Here is a 17,058-nt window from a genome sequence, read left to right on the forward strand (position 1 = left end):
TCAATGTGGAAAGCTGCAAGACCGCTCGCAGCGGACGGTGTTTTGGTCGCGATGGTCGTAGCGTAGCGTGCAAAAGCGCGTTCAGTTTTCTTCATTTATTTGTATTAAAATTATTATTTATTTACAAACCACCGATTACAATATGTTGGCCACACTTTGGGCTAATAGTTGCAAGATTTTCCCGTGAGATATTTAAATAAAATAGTATTATATTTCAATTACAAAACCGAGGTATTTTTCGCTACAATTCTATGCCTTGCTTTAGCTATTTCCTCACGACCGCCCTTAACGTACTGGCTTTGGTTTTTAGCGAATAGCTAAAAAAGTTGAAGAGATAGATTAAAACAATGTTCTACAAAGTTGTAAAGAATAACATTTCGTATCTTTTAAAGATTTTTGCAGATTTTTACACAGTTAATTAAGCATGTTTTTATTGTTTGAAAATATTAAGAATGTTGCATGCAACTATGTCATGTCTAATGGAAATGTGTTCTTTTCAATACGGATAATCATTTAAAATTCGATTCAAAATCCGGCTGGTGTAAAGGTGTATAGTATTATAAATATATAATTACGCGGGTCGTCCCGTAATTATTATAAAAAAAACTTTTTATTATAATTGTTAAGACTCCGCATGAGCCTATCACCAACGTCTACGAGATACAATTGAGAAATAAGCCACTGTTTGTTCCTAACCTCTGCCTTATATAGCCCTAGCCGATGATTCTATCTACTACGCTATCAGTTGAGGGGGAACTCCGATATATCCGCATTCCACGATGGCGGCTTCCGTTGGGGTGATCGCGATGTTGGGGGAGACTTCTAGCTTCTACGGATGTCTCTGCATTCCACAATCCTTTAGGGTTGATCACGATGTTGGGGGAGACTTGCAGCTTCTACGGATGTCTCTGCATTCCACAATCCTTTAGGGGTGATCGCGATGTTGGGGGAGACTTGTAGCTTCTGCGGATGTCTCTGCATTCCACGACGGTTTCTTCCTGTAGGGTGATCGCGATGTTGAGGGAGTTCTGTTATCACGGATGTAGCTGCATTCCACACACTATCCCTCTCGATATGCGAAGGTCTTTCCAAGGAGGGGCTCACGGTGTTGGGGTCGATCGATGGTGCTGGTGACTCATGATACCCAATCATGTAACTCCTCCGGGGGTAGATCAAAGTTCGTCCTCGGACTTTTGGCTTGGTTTGGAGGTCTCTTTGCGTGATCTTCTGAAGATCGCTGATTCTATTGTTATATTAGTGTACTTTTTTGTTTTTATGTACACTATAATAACGATCATCAGAATTGCTATCGTTATAGACATTCCGCCGAATATGCTGAATGTAATTTTCAAATGCGAAAACTGCTTTAGTTCAATGTGTTCCAAATATTTTCTATTGGTTATAGTGTTATTATGGATTTTGTTGATATTGGGCTCCTTCATAATAACATTTAGTTTCAGCTTTAGATTCGGTAATGCGCCCTGCATTTCTTTTACACCATTGATAGTTTCTTGGAATGTGAATGTATGATTGTTGATTATTACTGTGCAATTATTAAAAGTGAGAATGAAATTTCCACTAAGTATTCGATCATGCGGTCCGCAATTTGATTTTACTTCTGCATTTTTTGCGTTGTTTATCAGGATCTTGTTTATCGATATGAGGTTGATTGACGTAGAATAGTCTTCTATTGCGTTGCAATTACTTTCTCTTCCTTCTATCATTGATGTCAAACAAGTATCTCTGAATGGTTTGAGGTATTCACCTAATTGCACTTTATCGAATGGCTTCAGTGTTTCGAACATTTCACTTCCTTTTTTAACGATGTATTTTGGAGTATTGATTATCGTTAAATTTTTAAATGTGAGTGATTCGATCTGGAAAATTGTACACACATCTTCGACTTTGGGAATCTCCAGTATGTATAGCAACATCTTCTTGTTCACTGCTATTTTAGGTATCGCGTAGTTCATTGATTCTTCAGGGGAACTAGTTCTTATACCTTGGTTGGTGATTATTGTCTCAATTGCAAGTATTTCGTTAATCGTTAGTAACTTGCTGTTTATTAGCTGAACGCGTGTCTTCAGGATAGCATCTTCTATATCTTCTAGAATTCTTTGCGTCGTATCCATATAAATAAGCAAAGTAATCGCATCTATTTCTTGTAACAATAGTTTGTCTTTCGTTGTATGTTTGTCGATAAGCGCGTTGATTGTTATAGTCAATTCTGCGATTTTAGTGTTAATAATATTATTAACGTTGATTTGTGCATTGTTCTCGTTGATTAGATCGTTCAACGTTCTGTTAATAATACGAAGATCTACGGCGTCCGGTGATCCAGCGAGCCATTTCCAAGTTGTCCCTAAAGCGTCCCATCGTTTGATACGTTTAGTTTCTCTTGGTACTATCTGATCTAACCTATTCTTGATTTCCTCAACTCTCTCTGTTATTAGATCTGATATTGGTAGGTTCTTATTGATCTTTTTAGCTATTGTTTCAAATTTCTTTATATTATTTTCAATATTAGTCAAGTTGATTGGATGTATGATTTTCAATGTTCCAGTTTGTATCTTACATTCTTGCTTTTCTAAGAATAGTATAGGGTCATTATCCAAATTTCTGATTTGAAGTGTTCCTCCATAGATACAAGTCAATTTTAGAATTAATCCAAGTAATGAAATGTGATTTTTCATCTGAAACGATTAAGATTTAATACGTTTGATATTATTTTTGTGTCTTTTAATATTTTTTGTGTTATTAAATGTTTTAAATTGATTTTTCGCTACTTTTGTTGGTTTTGCCCTGGGGTCTAGTTTTTTTCGAACATTAGGCATGATAAATACTTCGCTATCTTCCATTAGTTCTGGGGGTTCTTCTTTGTTTCCGTTTCTTTTCATTTGAATCATTCTTGCCTTTTCTAAATTTTCTTTTACTTTTCTGAACAATTCTTGAAAATTATTAGTTTCAATATTTGTTTGATTGAATAATATTTCGTTTGGAGTGAATTTAGTTGAAGAATGAACTGAACTGTTGTACAGTGATACAGACAAAAGAATTATTTCTTCAGTATTTAAATCTGTAAATTTATGTTTGTTTGTATTAAAAACTTCTATTATTGTGGAATGAGTCTTCTCTACTTGCCCATTTGATTCTGAACAAGATGCGTACAATAATTCGATATTTAGATTCGCAAGATAGTTTTTTAATTGCAATGATCGAAACGTTGTTTCATGATCCGTAATGATCTTTCCAGGTAAACCAAATGTAGAAAAATACTGTGCGAGTGCGTTTTTTACGTCTGTAATATTCTTTGTTTCTATTGGAATCAATTGAACATGTTTTGAAAACGAATCGACTAATGACAAAAAACTTTTTTTATCTATTTGGAAAATGTCCATGTGAACACGTTCAAATGGTTTTTCTGTAATTGGTCTTGGGGATATTTTAATGTTGTATGGCCTTCTTTCGTATTTGTGCATATTACAAATTTTACACAAATTGCATACTTGTTTAATTTTGTGTGACATTTTTGGGAAAAAATATGATCGTTTTAGTTGACTTTCGACTTCAGTAATTCCTCTATGTGCTCTATCATGTTCTTTAGCAACAATTACATCCTGTCTATTTTCATCAGTGACATCTTCTACTATTTTCTGAGTGAAAACAAAATGTCCTTTTTGATTGAAATAGTCATGATAAATCTTCTGAACAATTGGAATAACTTGTTCTGGGGCCATAATTGCTGTTTGTTTTCCATTATGAAATTTTAATAAGCAATTTTTAATGATGAGTTCATTGAATGAATCTCTGCAAATTGTTATCCTTCTGAAGTGTTGAAAGGGGTTTTCAATTAAATCGTTTGATATGTCAGCAGTTTTAAAAATGATCTGATTTTTAAAGAAGTTAATTGGCCTTTCCATAAAATGAATGTAATAATTATCAGAAGTTTCTGCTGAATGAATTGTGTCAATGTCAGAGTTAATTTCGGATGTAGGTGGATTATTCACTCGGGATTCTGAAATAGAAATGTTTTCGTTAGCGTTAATATCCATAGGAGATTGATTTTCCTTGGTGTCCATGCTTCTTTGACCTGTAACGGAACAAGAGTCATTAGTATCATTTTTTCTACTTAATGCGTCTGCGACAACGTTAGTTTTTCCTTGTTTGTATTGGATGTCGTAGTCAAAATTTTCTAGTTCTAATCTCCATCTGAGAATTTTAGAATTTTTAGTAGAATTTTTTATGAATGTTAATGGTTTATGATCTGTAATAAGGGTAAATTTATTTCCATAGAGATAGGAATAATATTTGCTGACTGCCCAAATTATTGCCAAAGCTTCTTTTTCCGTTGTTGAATAATTTGATTCTGTTTTGTTCAATGTTCTGCTTGCAAAGGCAATTGGTCTTTCAACGTTATCTTGTTTTTGTGATAGTACTGCACCTAACGCATAATTACTTGCATCGGTAGTCAAAATGAACGGTTGTTTAAAATCTGGGTATGAAAGTATTTGATCTGAGGTAAGTATGGTTTTTAATTTTTCAAATGCTTTCGCATACTGTTCGTCTTTTAGGTTTACTGTTTCTTCTTTTTTTAAATATTTTGTTAATGGTTTCGCAAGCTTTGCATAATCTTTAATAAAACGTCTATAATATCCTGTTAGTCCTAGGAATTGTTTTATCTCTTTTTGATTTTTTGGTAATGTCCAGTTTAAAATTTTATCTATTTTTGTAGGATCTGGTTTTATTCCTTCAGGTGTAATAATATGTCCTAAAAATTCTGTTTGCTTTTTCAAAAATTCGCATTTATCAAGCTGGATTTTAAGGTTGAAAACTGATAATCTTTTCAAGATAGTTGAAATATTTTTCAAATGTGTTTTTAAATTATGTCCAATGATAATGATATCGTCAAGATAAACATAACAAATTCGTCCAATGTAATGTTGTAAAATACTGTTCATTGCTCTCTGAAATGTTGCCGGTGCGTTCTTAAGACCGAAAGGCATTCTTGTAAATTCGAAATGACCTTTGTCTGTAGAAAATGCTGTTTTTGCACTATGTGTTGGATCCATTTCAATCTGATGAAACCCTGATTTCAGATCTAATGTTGTGAAGTATTCCGATTTTCCTAAACTATCTAAAATATCTTCGATTTGAGGAATCGGAAATTTGTCGTCAATAGTTTTTTCATTAAGTTTGCGGTAATCAATTACAACTCTTACTTTCTTTTTGCCTGAAGCATCTAATTTTTTTGGAACTACCCAAATTGGTGAAGAATACGGACTTGCTGAATGTTTTATTATACCTGTTTCTAACATTTCATTTATTTGTTCTTCTACGTCTTGTTTATAGTGATGAGGGTATCTGTATGATTTTGTGTAAGTAGGCATCTCATCTTTTGTAATTATTTTATGTTTAATAGCTGTGGTACAAGTTAGTTTTTCGTTTGGTTTTAGCAAAACTTGTTGATTTTCAATTAATATTTGAATTAATTCCTTTTTCTCTATTGCCGATAAATGATCTGTTCTTATTATTTCTTCTAAATTCTTTTTATCAATGGAACTTCCTTTTAATTGAATTGGTATTGGAGAAATGGTTTCAAAATTGTTTACTATAAGTTTTAATTGGCCGTCAAATCTTGGTAGTTTTTGACTATTGGATATTATTCTTACTATTGTTTTCTTGTCCTTGGATCTATACAATCCTGGTTCAATAAAAATTTGATTTTGAAGTTTTTGGTATGCAGGAACAAACCAATCACCATTTTTGTTGGTTGTTAGTTCAACATTGTGTGAATAAAGTTTTGTCTTAGGAAAATATTTTTGGAAAGGTATTGTTTCATTTCCAATTTTCAAATGTTCCTGATTGTAACTAATTTCGGCTTTATTTTTTGCGAGGTATTCTGATCCAAGTAGACCATCAAAAAATTTGTGAAATTTCAATTCATAGTAAGTTTGAGTTGGTACATCACGTCCTATTAAATTTGCAAATCCTTTCTTGTTTATTTTATGTTCTCCTGCAATATTTTTTACATACATTCCTGGGATTTCCTTTACGTTAGTTATTATACCTGGTCGAATAACATTTTTATTAGCTCCTGTGTCAATTAATAGTCTTATAGTTTGTTTTGTTATTTTGTTGAAACTTGTGAGATATGGCAAATAATTTAAGTCATGTCGTGTATTAGTCCTGCCCAACAAAAATTTAAATCGACGCTTTCTTGTTGTTCGTCATCTGATGAGCTTTCACTTTCGTCATCTGATACTTCATTGTTGTTTATTTGTCGTTTATTCAAAGTTAGTTTGCTGCGTACTGATCCTATTTCCATTGGTTGAGGGGTGGTGTTTTTAATGTCTGATTTATTACTTTCTTTTGGAGTTTGTGAAAAATGAGATTTTTTGAATTGTTCTTTGCTTGGTTTATACGAATGTATTTTTTGTACTTCGTTGTTAGCAGTTGCTTCTTTAGACCGGAATTTGCATATAAAAGCATACGCTGCTTCCAAATCTTCTGGGCATGCTGCTTGTGCATAACCGAAGTATGGTTGTTTTAAACCAGATAAAAAAGCTGATAATCCATCTTCCTCTATGAATGCGTTTATCGCATCCCAATTGTTTCGATATTTTTCTTTTTGTTTTGCGAGGGATTTTATGTTTTGGACTGTTGTTAGAATACTTTGATAGTATTTATGGACTGACATGTTGTCTGTCATTCTTGTTTGCCATAACTGACTTTTATAATAAGTCAGTTCCTGGCGGTCACCTAATGCATTAGTTAGGATGGTTTTAATTTCTTCGAAAGTTGTGGGGTTTCCTGCCAAGCAAATGATATCTTTTGCTTTTCCCTCGATCTTATTTACAACTGCTGTTATAAATATTCGCATCTGTTGTTCAGATACAATGCCGTTGAAGATCATGAGGGTATTTTCTGCTGTTTCTAGCCAAGCAGCAAGCTGTTTTCTGTTGCCATCAAATTTTGGGATGGACTTAATGGGATCGGGAATTTTGCATAGGGAATCGTAAGTTGTTCCTCTAGCTTCGCCAATCATGTGTTGGTTGTGTTGCAAACCCTGTACTATTTGTTGTAAGGCTGCAACTTGTGCTTTAAGATTTTCGACATCCATTTCGTTGTCGTTTAGACTAAGCGAAGTGAATAGAGGGATTTCGGTTCTGAGTGGTACGTGTGAGTACTCTTCTGAATGCTCTGAATCCGAAATGTCTGTGTCGGAATCTGAACTTACTGTGCCTTTTTTAAGTAGTTCCCTGACTTTAGATAAGGCGTCTTTCTTTTTGGAACTCTTCATTAAGCTCAAGATTCAAAATTGGTTTGTGGTTATCGTGGGCCCTATCTTGTAGTACTCCCTCCGATAGAACAATTTCGTCTATCTTGTAGTGCGCAATTGTTCGAAAGTAACACCTATCTTGTAGTATGTTGCTTTCCTACTCGCAAAGTCTATCTTGTAGTGCCTTGCAAGGACGTTAGTGAATACAAAATTTAACAAAATGTTGTGTCACGTCTATCTTGTAGTGCGTATACGCATCACTTTTAAATAAGTATCACTCCCGATTTTTCTTCGTGGGCCCTATCTTGTAGTACTCCCTACGAAGTGAAAGTAATCGTTGTTACTTTCGTCATGAGAACTTAACACTTTTCCTTGACACTATTTTTCGTGGGCCCTATCTTGTAGTACTCCCTCCGAAAAGCTTTACCTATCTTGTAGTATAAATTCGTGTAGGAAGAGTGAAAAAGATACTCACGATTGTGCTGTCGTGTTTGGGTGCAGGCCAAGAAAACGATGACGGTACTCCGTATGTGCAGTAACGGGGGGATCCTCTACTCTTCAGCGACGTTATGTCTTTGATGCTTGCAGATGTTCAATGTCCAATGTTTGGTCACTTCACGGAATCACTTTTGCACTGATTTATTAGTTCAGCACTTCCACTTTTTTTCGTTACTTATTCACTTTTCTTAGCGCCTACCCGGCTGCGCCAATTACGCGGGTCGTCCCGTAATTATTATAAAAAAAACTTTTTATTATAATTGTTAAGACTCCGCATGAGCCTATCACCAACGTCTACGAGATACAATTGAGAAATAAGCCACTGTTTGTTCCTAACCTCTGCCTTATATAGCCCTAGCCGATGATTCTATCTACTACGCTATCAGTTGAGGGGGAACTCCGATATATCCGCATTCCACGATGGCGGCTTCCGTTGGGGTGATCGCGATGTTGGGGGAGACTTCTAGCTTCTACGGATGTCTCTGCATTCCACAATCCTTTAGGGTTGATCACGATGTTGGGGGAGACTTGCAGCTTCTACGGATGTCTCTGCATTCCACAATCCTTTAGGGGTGATCGCGATGTTGGGGGAGACTTGTAGCTTCTGCGGATGTCTCTGCATTCCACGACGGTTTCTTCCTGTAGGGTGATCGCGATGTTGAGGGAGTTCTGTTATCACGGATGTAGCTGCATTCCACACACTATCCCTCTCGATATGCGAAGGTCTTTCCAAGGAGGGGCTCACGGTGTTGGGGTCGATCGATGGTGCTGGTGACTCATGATACCCAATCATGTAACTCCTCCGGGGGTAGATCAAAGTTCGTCCTCGGACTTTTGGCTTGGTTTGGAGGTCTCTTTGCGTGATCTTCTGAAGATCGCTGATTCTATTGTTATATTAGTGTACTTTTTTGTTTTTATGTACACTATAATAACGATCATCAGAATTGCTATCGTTATAGACATTCCGCCGAATATGCTGAATGTAATTTTCAAATGCGAAAACTGCTTTAGTTCAATGTGTTCCAAATATTTTCTATTGGTTATAGTGTTATTATGGATTTTGTTGATATTGGGCTCCTTCATAATAACATTTAGTTTCAGCTTTAGATTCGGTAATGCGCCCTGCATTTCTTTTACACCATTGATAGTTTCTTGGAATGTGAATGTATGATTGTTGATTATTACTGTGCAATTATTAAAAGTGAGAATGAAATTTCCACTAAGTATTCGATCATGCGGTCCGCAATTTGATTTTACTTCTGCATTTTTTGCGTTGTTTATCAGGATCTTGTTTATCGATATGAGGTTGATTGACGTAGAATAGTCTTCTATTGCGTTGCAATTACTTTCTCTTCCTTCTATCATTGATGTCAAACAAGTATCTCTGAATGGTTTGAGGTATTCACCTAATTGCACTTTATCGAATGGCTTCAGTGTTTCGAACATTTCACTTCCTTTTTTAACGATGTATTTTGGAGTATTGATTATCGTTAAATTTTTAAATGTGAGTGATTCGATCTGGAAAATTGTACACACATCTTCGACTTTGGGAATCTCCAGTATGTATAGCAACATCTTCTTGTTCACTGCTATTTTAGGTATCGCGTAGTTCATTGATTCTTCAGGGGAACTAGTTCTTATACCTTGGTTGGTGATTATTGTCTCAATTGCAAGTATTTCGTTAATCGTTAGTAACTTGCTGTTTATTAGCTGAACGCGTGTCTTCAGGATAGCATCTTCTATATCTTCTAGAATTCTTTGCGTCGTATCCATATAAATAAGCAAAGTAATCGCATCTATTTCTTGTAACAATAGTTTGTCTTTCGTTGTATGTTTGTCGATAAGCGCGTTGATTGTTATAGTCAATTCTGCGATTTTAGTGTTAATAATATTATTAACGTTGATTTGTGCATTGTTCTCGTTGATTAGATCGTTCAACGTTCTGTTAATAATACGAAGATCTACGGCGTCCGGTGATCCAGCGAGCCATTTCCAAGTTGTCCCTAAAGCGTCCCATCGTTTGATACGTTTAGTTTCTCTTGGTACTATCTGATCTAACCTATTCTTGATTTCCTCAACTCTCTCTGTTATTAGATCTGATATTGGTAGGTTCTTATTGATCTTTTTAGCTATTGTTTCAAATTTCTTTATATTATTTTCAATATTAGTCAAGTTGATTGGATGTATGATTTTCAATGTTCCAGTTTGTATCTTACATTCTTGCTTTTCTAAGAATAGTATAGGGTCATTATCCAAATTTCTGATTTGAAGTGTTCCTCCATAGATACAAGTCAATTTTAGAATTAATCCAAGTAATGAAATGTGATTTTTCATCTGAAACGATTAAGATTTAATACGTTTGATATTATTTTTGTGTCTTTTAATATTTTTTGTGTTATTAAATGTTTTAAATTGATTTTTCGCTACTTTTGTTGGTTTTGCCCTGGGGTCTAGTTTTTTTCGAACATTAGGCATGATAAATACTTCGCTATCTTCCATTAGTTCTGGGGGTTCTTCTTTGTTTCCGTTTCTTTTCATTTGAATCATTCTTGCCTTTTCTAAATTTTCTTTTACTTTTCTGAACAATTCTTGAAAATTATTAGTTTCAATATTTGTTTGATTGAATAATATTTCGTTTGGAGTGAATTTAGTTGAAGAATGAACTGAACTGTTGTACAGTGATACAGACAAAAGAATTATTTCTTCAGTATTTAAATCTGTAAATTTATGTTTGTTTGTATTAAAAACTTCTATTATTGTGGAATGAGTCTTCTCTACTTGCCCATTTGATTCTGAACAAGATGCGTACAATAATTCGATATTTAGATTCGCAAGATAGTTTTTTAATTGCAATGATCGAAACGTTGTTTCATGATCCGTAATGATCTTTCCAGGTAAACCAAATGTAGAAAAATACTGTGCGAGTGCGTTTTTTACGTCTGTAATATTCTTTGTTTCTATTGGAATCAATTGAACATGTTTTGAAAACGAATCGACTAATGACAAAAAACTTTTTTTATCTATTTGGAAAATGTCCATGTGAACACGTTCAAATGGTTTTTCTGTAATTGGTCTTGGGGATATTTTAATGTTGTATGGCCTTCTTTCGTATTTGTGCATATTACAAATTTTACACAAATTGCATACTTGTTTAATTTTGTGTGACATTTTTGGGAAAAAATATGATCGTTTTAGTTGACTTTCGACTTCAGTAATTCCTCTATGTGCTCTATCATGTTCTTTAGCAACAATTACATCCTGTCTATTTTCATCAGTGACATCTTCTACTATTTTCTGAGTGAAAACAAAATGTCCTTTTTGATTGAAATAGTCATGATAAATCTTCTGAACAATTGGAATAACTTGTTCTGGGGCCATAATTGCTGTTTGTTTTCCATTATGAAATTTTAATAAGCAATTTTTAATGATGAGTTCATTGAATGAATCTCTGCAAATTGTTATCCTTCTGAAGTGTTGAAAGGGGTTTTCAATTAAATCGTTTGATATGTCAGCAGTTTTAAAAATGATCTGATTTTTAAAGAAGTTAATTGGCCTTTCCATAAAATGAATGTAATAATTATCAGAAGTTTCTGCTGAATGAATTGTGTCAATGTCAGAGTTAATTTCGGATGTAGGTGGATTATTCACTCGGGATTCTGAAATAGAAATGTTTTCGTTAGCGTTAATATCCATAGGAGATTGATTTTCCTTGGTGTCCATGCTTCTTTGACCTGTAACGGAACAAGAGTCATTAGTATCATTTTTTCTACTTAATGCGTCTGCGACAACGTTAGTTTTTCCTTGTTTGTATTGGATGTCGTAGTCAAAATTTTCTAGTTCTAATCTCCATCTGAGAATTTTAGAATTTTTAGTAGAATTTTTTATGAATGTTAATGGTTTATGATCTGTAATAAGGGTAAATTTATTTCCATAGAGATAGGAATAATATTTGCTGACTGCCCAAATTATTGCCAAAGCTTCTTTTTCCGTTGTTGAATAATTTGATTCTGTTTTGTTCAATGTTCTGCTTGCAAAGGCAATTGGTCTTTCAACGTTATCTTGTTTTTGTGATAGTACTGCACCTAACGCATAATTACTTGCATCGGTAGTCAAAATGAACGGTTGTTTAAAATCTGGGTATGAAAGTATTTGATCTGAGGTAAGTATGGTTTTTAATTTTTCAAATGCTTTCGCATACTGTTCGTCTTTTAGGTTTACTGTTTCTTCTTTTTTTAAATATTTTGTTAATGGTTTCGCAAGCTTTGCATAATCTTTAATAAAACGTCTATAATATCCTGTTAGTCCTAGGAATTGTTTTATCTCTTTTTGATTTTTTGGTAATGTCCAGTTTAAAATTTTATCTATTTTTGTAGGATCTGGTTTTATTCCTTCAGGTGTAATAATATGTCCTAAAAATTCTGTTTGCTTTTTCAAAAATTCGCATTTATCAAGCTGGATTTTAAGGTTGAAAACTGATAATCTTTTCAAGATAGTTGAAATATTTTTCAAATGTGTTTTTAAATTATGTCCAATGATAATGATATCGTCAAGATAAACATAACAAATTCGTCCAATGTAATGTTGTAAAATACTGTTCATTGCTCTCTGAAATGTTGCCGGTGCGTTCTTAAGACCGAAAGGCATTCTTGTAAATTCGAAATGACCTTTGTCTGTAGAAAATGCTGTTTTTGCACTATGTGTTGGATCCATTTCAATCTGATGAAACCCTGATTTCAGATCTAATGTTGTGAAGTATTCCGATTTTCCTAAACTATCTAAAATATCTTCGATTTGAGGAATCGGAAATTTGTCGTCAATAGTTTTTTCATTAAGTTTGCGGTAATCAATTACAACTCTTACTTTCTTTTTGCCTGAAGCATCTAATTTTTTTGGAACTACCCAAATTGGTGAAGAATACGGACTTGCTGAATGTTTTATTATACCTGTTTCTAACATTTCATTTATTTGTTCTTCTACGTCTTGTTTATAGTGATGAGGGTATCTGTATGATTTTGTGTAAGTAGGCATCTCATCTTTTGTAATTATTTTATGTTTAATAGCTGTGGTACAAGTTAGTTTTTCGTTTGGTTTTAGCAAAACTTGTTGATTTTCAATTAATATTTGAATTAATTCCTTTTTCTCTATTGCCGATAAATGATCTGTTCTTATTATTTCTTCTAAATTCTTTTTATCAATGGAACTTCCTTTTAATTGAATTGGTATTGGAGAAATGGTTTCAAAATTGTTTACTATAAGTTTTAATTGGCCGTCAAATCTTGGTAGTTTTTGACTATTGGATATTATTCTTACTATTGTTTTCTTGTCCTTGGATCTATACAATCCTGGTTCAATAAAAATTTGATTTTGAAGTTTTTGGTATGCAGGAACAAACCAATCACCATTTTTGTTGGTTGTTAGTTCAACATTGTGTGAATAAAGTTTTGTCTTAGGAAAATATTTTTGGAAAGGTATTGTTTCATTTCCAATTTTCAAATGTTCCTGATTGTAACTAATTTCGGCTTTATTTTTTGCGAGGTATTCTGATCCAAGTAGACCATCAAAAAATTTGTGAAATTTCAATTCATAGTAAGTTTGAGTTGGTACATCACGTCCTATTAAATTTGCAAATCCTTTCTTGTTTATTTTATGTTCTCCTGCAATATTTTTTACATACATTCCTGGGATTTCCTTTACGTTAGTTATTATACCTGGTCGAATAACATTTTTATTAGCTCCTGTGTCAATTAATAGTCTTATAGTTTGTTTTGTTATTTTGTTGAAACTTGTGAGATATGGCAAATAATTTAAGTCATGTCGTGTATTAGTCCTGCCCAACAAAAATTTAAATCGACGCTTTCTTGTTGTTCGTCATCTGATGAGCTTTCACTTTCGTCATCTGATACTTCATTGTTGTTTATTTGTCGTTTATTCAAAGTTAGTTTGCTGCGTACTGATCCTATTTCCATTGGTTGAGGGGTGGTGTTTTTAATGTCTGATTTATTACTTTCTTTTGGAGTTTGTGAAAAATGAGATTTTTTGAATTGTTCTTTGCTTGGTTTATACGAATGTATTTTTTGTACTTCGTTGTTAGCAGTTGCTTCTTTAGACCGGAATTTGCATATAAAAGCATACGCTGCTTCCAAATCTTCTGGGCATGCTGCTTGTGCATAACCGAAGTATGGTTGTTTTAAACCAGATAAAAAAGCTGATAATCCATCTTCCTCTATGAATGCGTTTATCGCATCCCAATTGTTTCGATATTTTTCTTTTTGTTTTGCGAGGGATTTTATGTTTTGGACTGTTGTTAGAATACTTTGATAGTATTTATGGACTGACATGTTGTCTGTCATTCTTGTTTGCCATAACTGACTTTTATAATAAGTCAGTTCCTGGCGGTCACCTAATGCATTAGTTAGGATGGTTTTAATTTCTTCGAAAGTTGTGGGGTTTCCTGCCAAGCAAATGATATCTTTTGCTTTTCCCTCGATCTTATTTACAACTGCTGTTATAAATATTCGCATCTGTTGTTCAGATACAATGCCGTTGAAGATCATGAGGGTATTTTCTGCTGTTTCTAGCCAAGCAGCAAGCTGTTTTCTGTTGCCATCAAATTTTGGGATGGACTTAATGGGATCGGGAATTTTGCATAGGGAATCGTAAGTTGTTCCTCTAGCTTCGCCAATCATGTGTTGGTTGTGTTGCAAACCCTGTACTATTTGTTGTAAGGCTGCAACTTGTGCTTTAAGATTTTCGACATCCATTTCGTTGTCGTTTAGACTAAGCGAAGTGAATAGAGGGATTTCGGTTCTGAGTGGTACGTGTGAGTACTCTTCTGAATGCTCTGAATCCGAAATGTCTGTGTCGGAATCTGAACTTACTGTGCCTTTTTTAAGTAGTTCCCTGACTTTAGATAAGGCGTCTTTCTTTTTGGAACTCTTCATTAAGCTCAAGATTCAAAATTGGTTTGTGGTTATCGTGGGCCCTATCTTGTAGTACTCCCTCCGATAGAACAATTTCGTCTATCTTGTAGTGCGCAATTGTTCGAAAGTAACACCTATCTTGTAGTATGTTGCTTTCCTACTCGCAAAGTCTATCTTGTAGTGCCTTGCAAGGACGTTAGTGAATACAAAATTTAACAAAATGTTGTGTCACGTCTATCTTGTAGTGCGTATACGCATCACTTTTAAATAAGTATCACTCCCGATTTTTCTTCGTGGGCCCTATCTTGTAGTACTCCCTACGAAGTGAAAGTAATCGTTGTTACTTTCGTCATGAGAACTTAACACTTTTCCTTGACACTATTTTTCGTGGGCCCTATCTTGTAGTACTCCCTCCGAAAAGCTTTACCTATCTTGTAGTATAAATTCGTGTAGGAAGAGTGAAAAAGATACTCACGATTGTGCTGTCGTGTTTGGGTGCAGGCCAAGAAAACGATGACGGTACTCCGTATGTGCAGTAACGGGGGGATCCTCTACTCTTCAGCGACGTTATGTCTTTGATGCTTGCAGATGTTCAATGTCCAATGTTTGGTCACTTCACGGAATCACTTTTGCACTGATTTATTAGTTCAGCACTTCCACTTTTTTTCGTTACTTATTCACTTTTCTTAGCGCCTACCCGGCTGCGCCAATTACGCGGGTCGTCCCGTAATTATTATAAAAAAAACTTTTTATTATAATTGTTAAGACTCCGCATGAGCCTATCACCAACGTCTACGAGATACAATTGAGAAATAAGCCACTGTTTGTTCCTAACCTCTGCCTTATATAGCCCTAGCCGATGATTCTATCTACTACGCTATCAGTTGAGGGGGAACTCCGATATATCCGCATTCCACGATGGCGGCTTCCGTTGGGGTGATCGCGATGTTGGGGGAGACTTCTAGCTTCTACGGATGTCTCTGCATTCCACAATCCTTTAGGGTTGATCACGATGTTGGGGGAGACTTGCAGCTTCTACGGATGTCTCTGCATTCCACAATCCTTTAGGGGTGATCGCGATGTTGGGGGAGACTTGTAGCTTCTGCGGATGTCTCTGCATTCCACGACGGTTTCTTCCTGTAGGGTGATCGCGATGTTGAGGGAGTTCTGTTATCACGGATGTAGCTGCATTCCACACACTATCCCTCTCGATATGCGAAGGTCTTTCCAAGGAGGGGCTCACGGTGTTGGGGTCGATCGATGGTGCTGGTGACTCATGATACCCAATCATGTAACTATATATTTAATTATTTTTATTTGTTGTGAAGTCAGTTTATAAATATAAATAAATTATGAAATATGCAACTCATAAATATTTATGATTAAGGACGTCTACAACTAGTTCTTCGGTTTCCTTTGATAGTTGCCCGTTGCGTTGCGTGTTTCAACTTAAGTTTGAAAAACTTGTTGACCGCTTCAATGGTCGGTACATCATAGCCGCACGTACCGATCATTCTAAACATCTTTAATATATTTCCTTTATTAGAAACCTTAATTTTCGGACCAGTTTTATCGACACCTGTCCAGCTACAACCGCATAAAAACTGTTCGTCGAACAGCAGGTCCAGAGCGTCATGCATACGGTTCCTCGGATCGTTGCGACGAATTTGATTATTTAACCATGCTCCCAGTGCTTCGAAGAAATCCGCATCCGTTTTCAACCTGGCCTCCAAAGCGTCTAGTTGTTCCGCCGTTTTTACTATTTCAAAGTCAAAGCCGTCTGGAGCCTGCGATGTCGGAACCTTTCTGATGATATCGTGCACTGTTGATATGACCGCGTGTGCATCATCGGTTTTCATAGCTAACTTTTCCATCAAGGCAAAGTTTTGCTTAAATAGCGATATGACCAATGACCTAAGCTTCGTGATGTCCTCTCGGTTTTGTTTCGTCTGATGCAGCAGCTCCGCAAATACGTCGGTGTTGTAGGAAGACGGTTCCGATGGTTCGCCCAAAACTGCACAGTCCTCTGGATGTTGAAGTCCTGATGTCGAAGGCTGCTGGAGTGGTGATGTTGAAGCCGGAACTATATTTCCAAAGGCGAGGGACGGCAACTGAATGTTCGATATAACCTGAACACCAGTATCGACGAAATCAGTTTCCTGATTATCGTCCAGACGCAACTTTTTGGCTGAAGAATACATCTTTACTGACTTGTTTTCAACTTGATGGACTTGTAACGAATGATGGTTACACGTACTAAAATTCGTCTTAATATACCAAAAAAAGGACAAATACTTACCTTGTATAATAATAAGAACTACCCTTAAATAAAGCTAAACACATTTTATACATTCGTTCACT

At 35.2% G+C, this 17,058-nt stretch overlaps 1 protein-coding gene across 1 annotated transcript; it reads right to left on the minus strand.

Moving 5' to 3' along the window:
• Window positions 1-555: 555 nt before the first annotated feature.
• Window positions 556-3,119, minus strand: LOC125768285 (uncharacterized). The gene has a single exon (XM_049435711.1). The coding sequence runs from the start codon at window positions 2,691-2,693 to the stop codon at window positions 1,173-1,175; it is 1,521 nt and encodes a 506-aa protein (XP_049291668.1). The 5' UTR covers window positions 2,694-3,119; the 3' UTR covers window positions 556-1,172.
• Window positions 3,120-17,058: the final 13,939 nt, after the last annotated feature.

The sequence above is a fragment of the Anopheles funestus genome, chromosome 3RL, assembly GCF_943734845.2.
Source record: "Anopheles funestus chromosome 3RL, idAnoFuneDA-416_04, whole genome shotgun sequence".
Lineage (NCBI taxonomy): Eukaryota > Metazoa > Arthropoda > Insecta > Diptera > Culicidae > Anopheles > Anopheles funestus.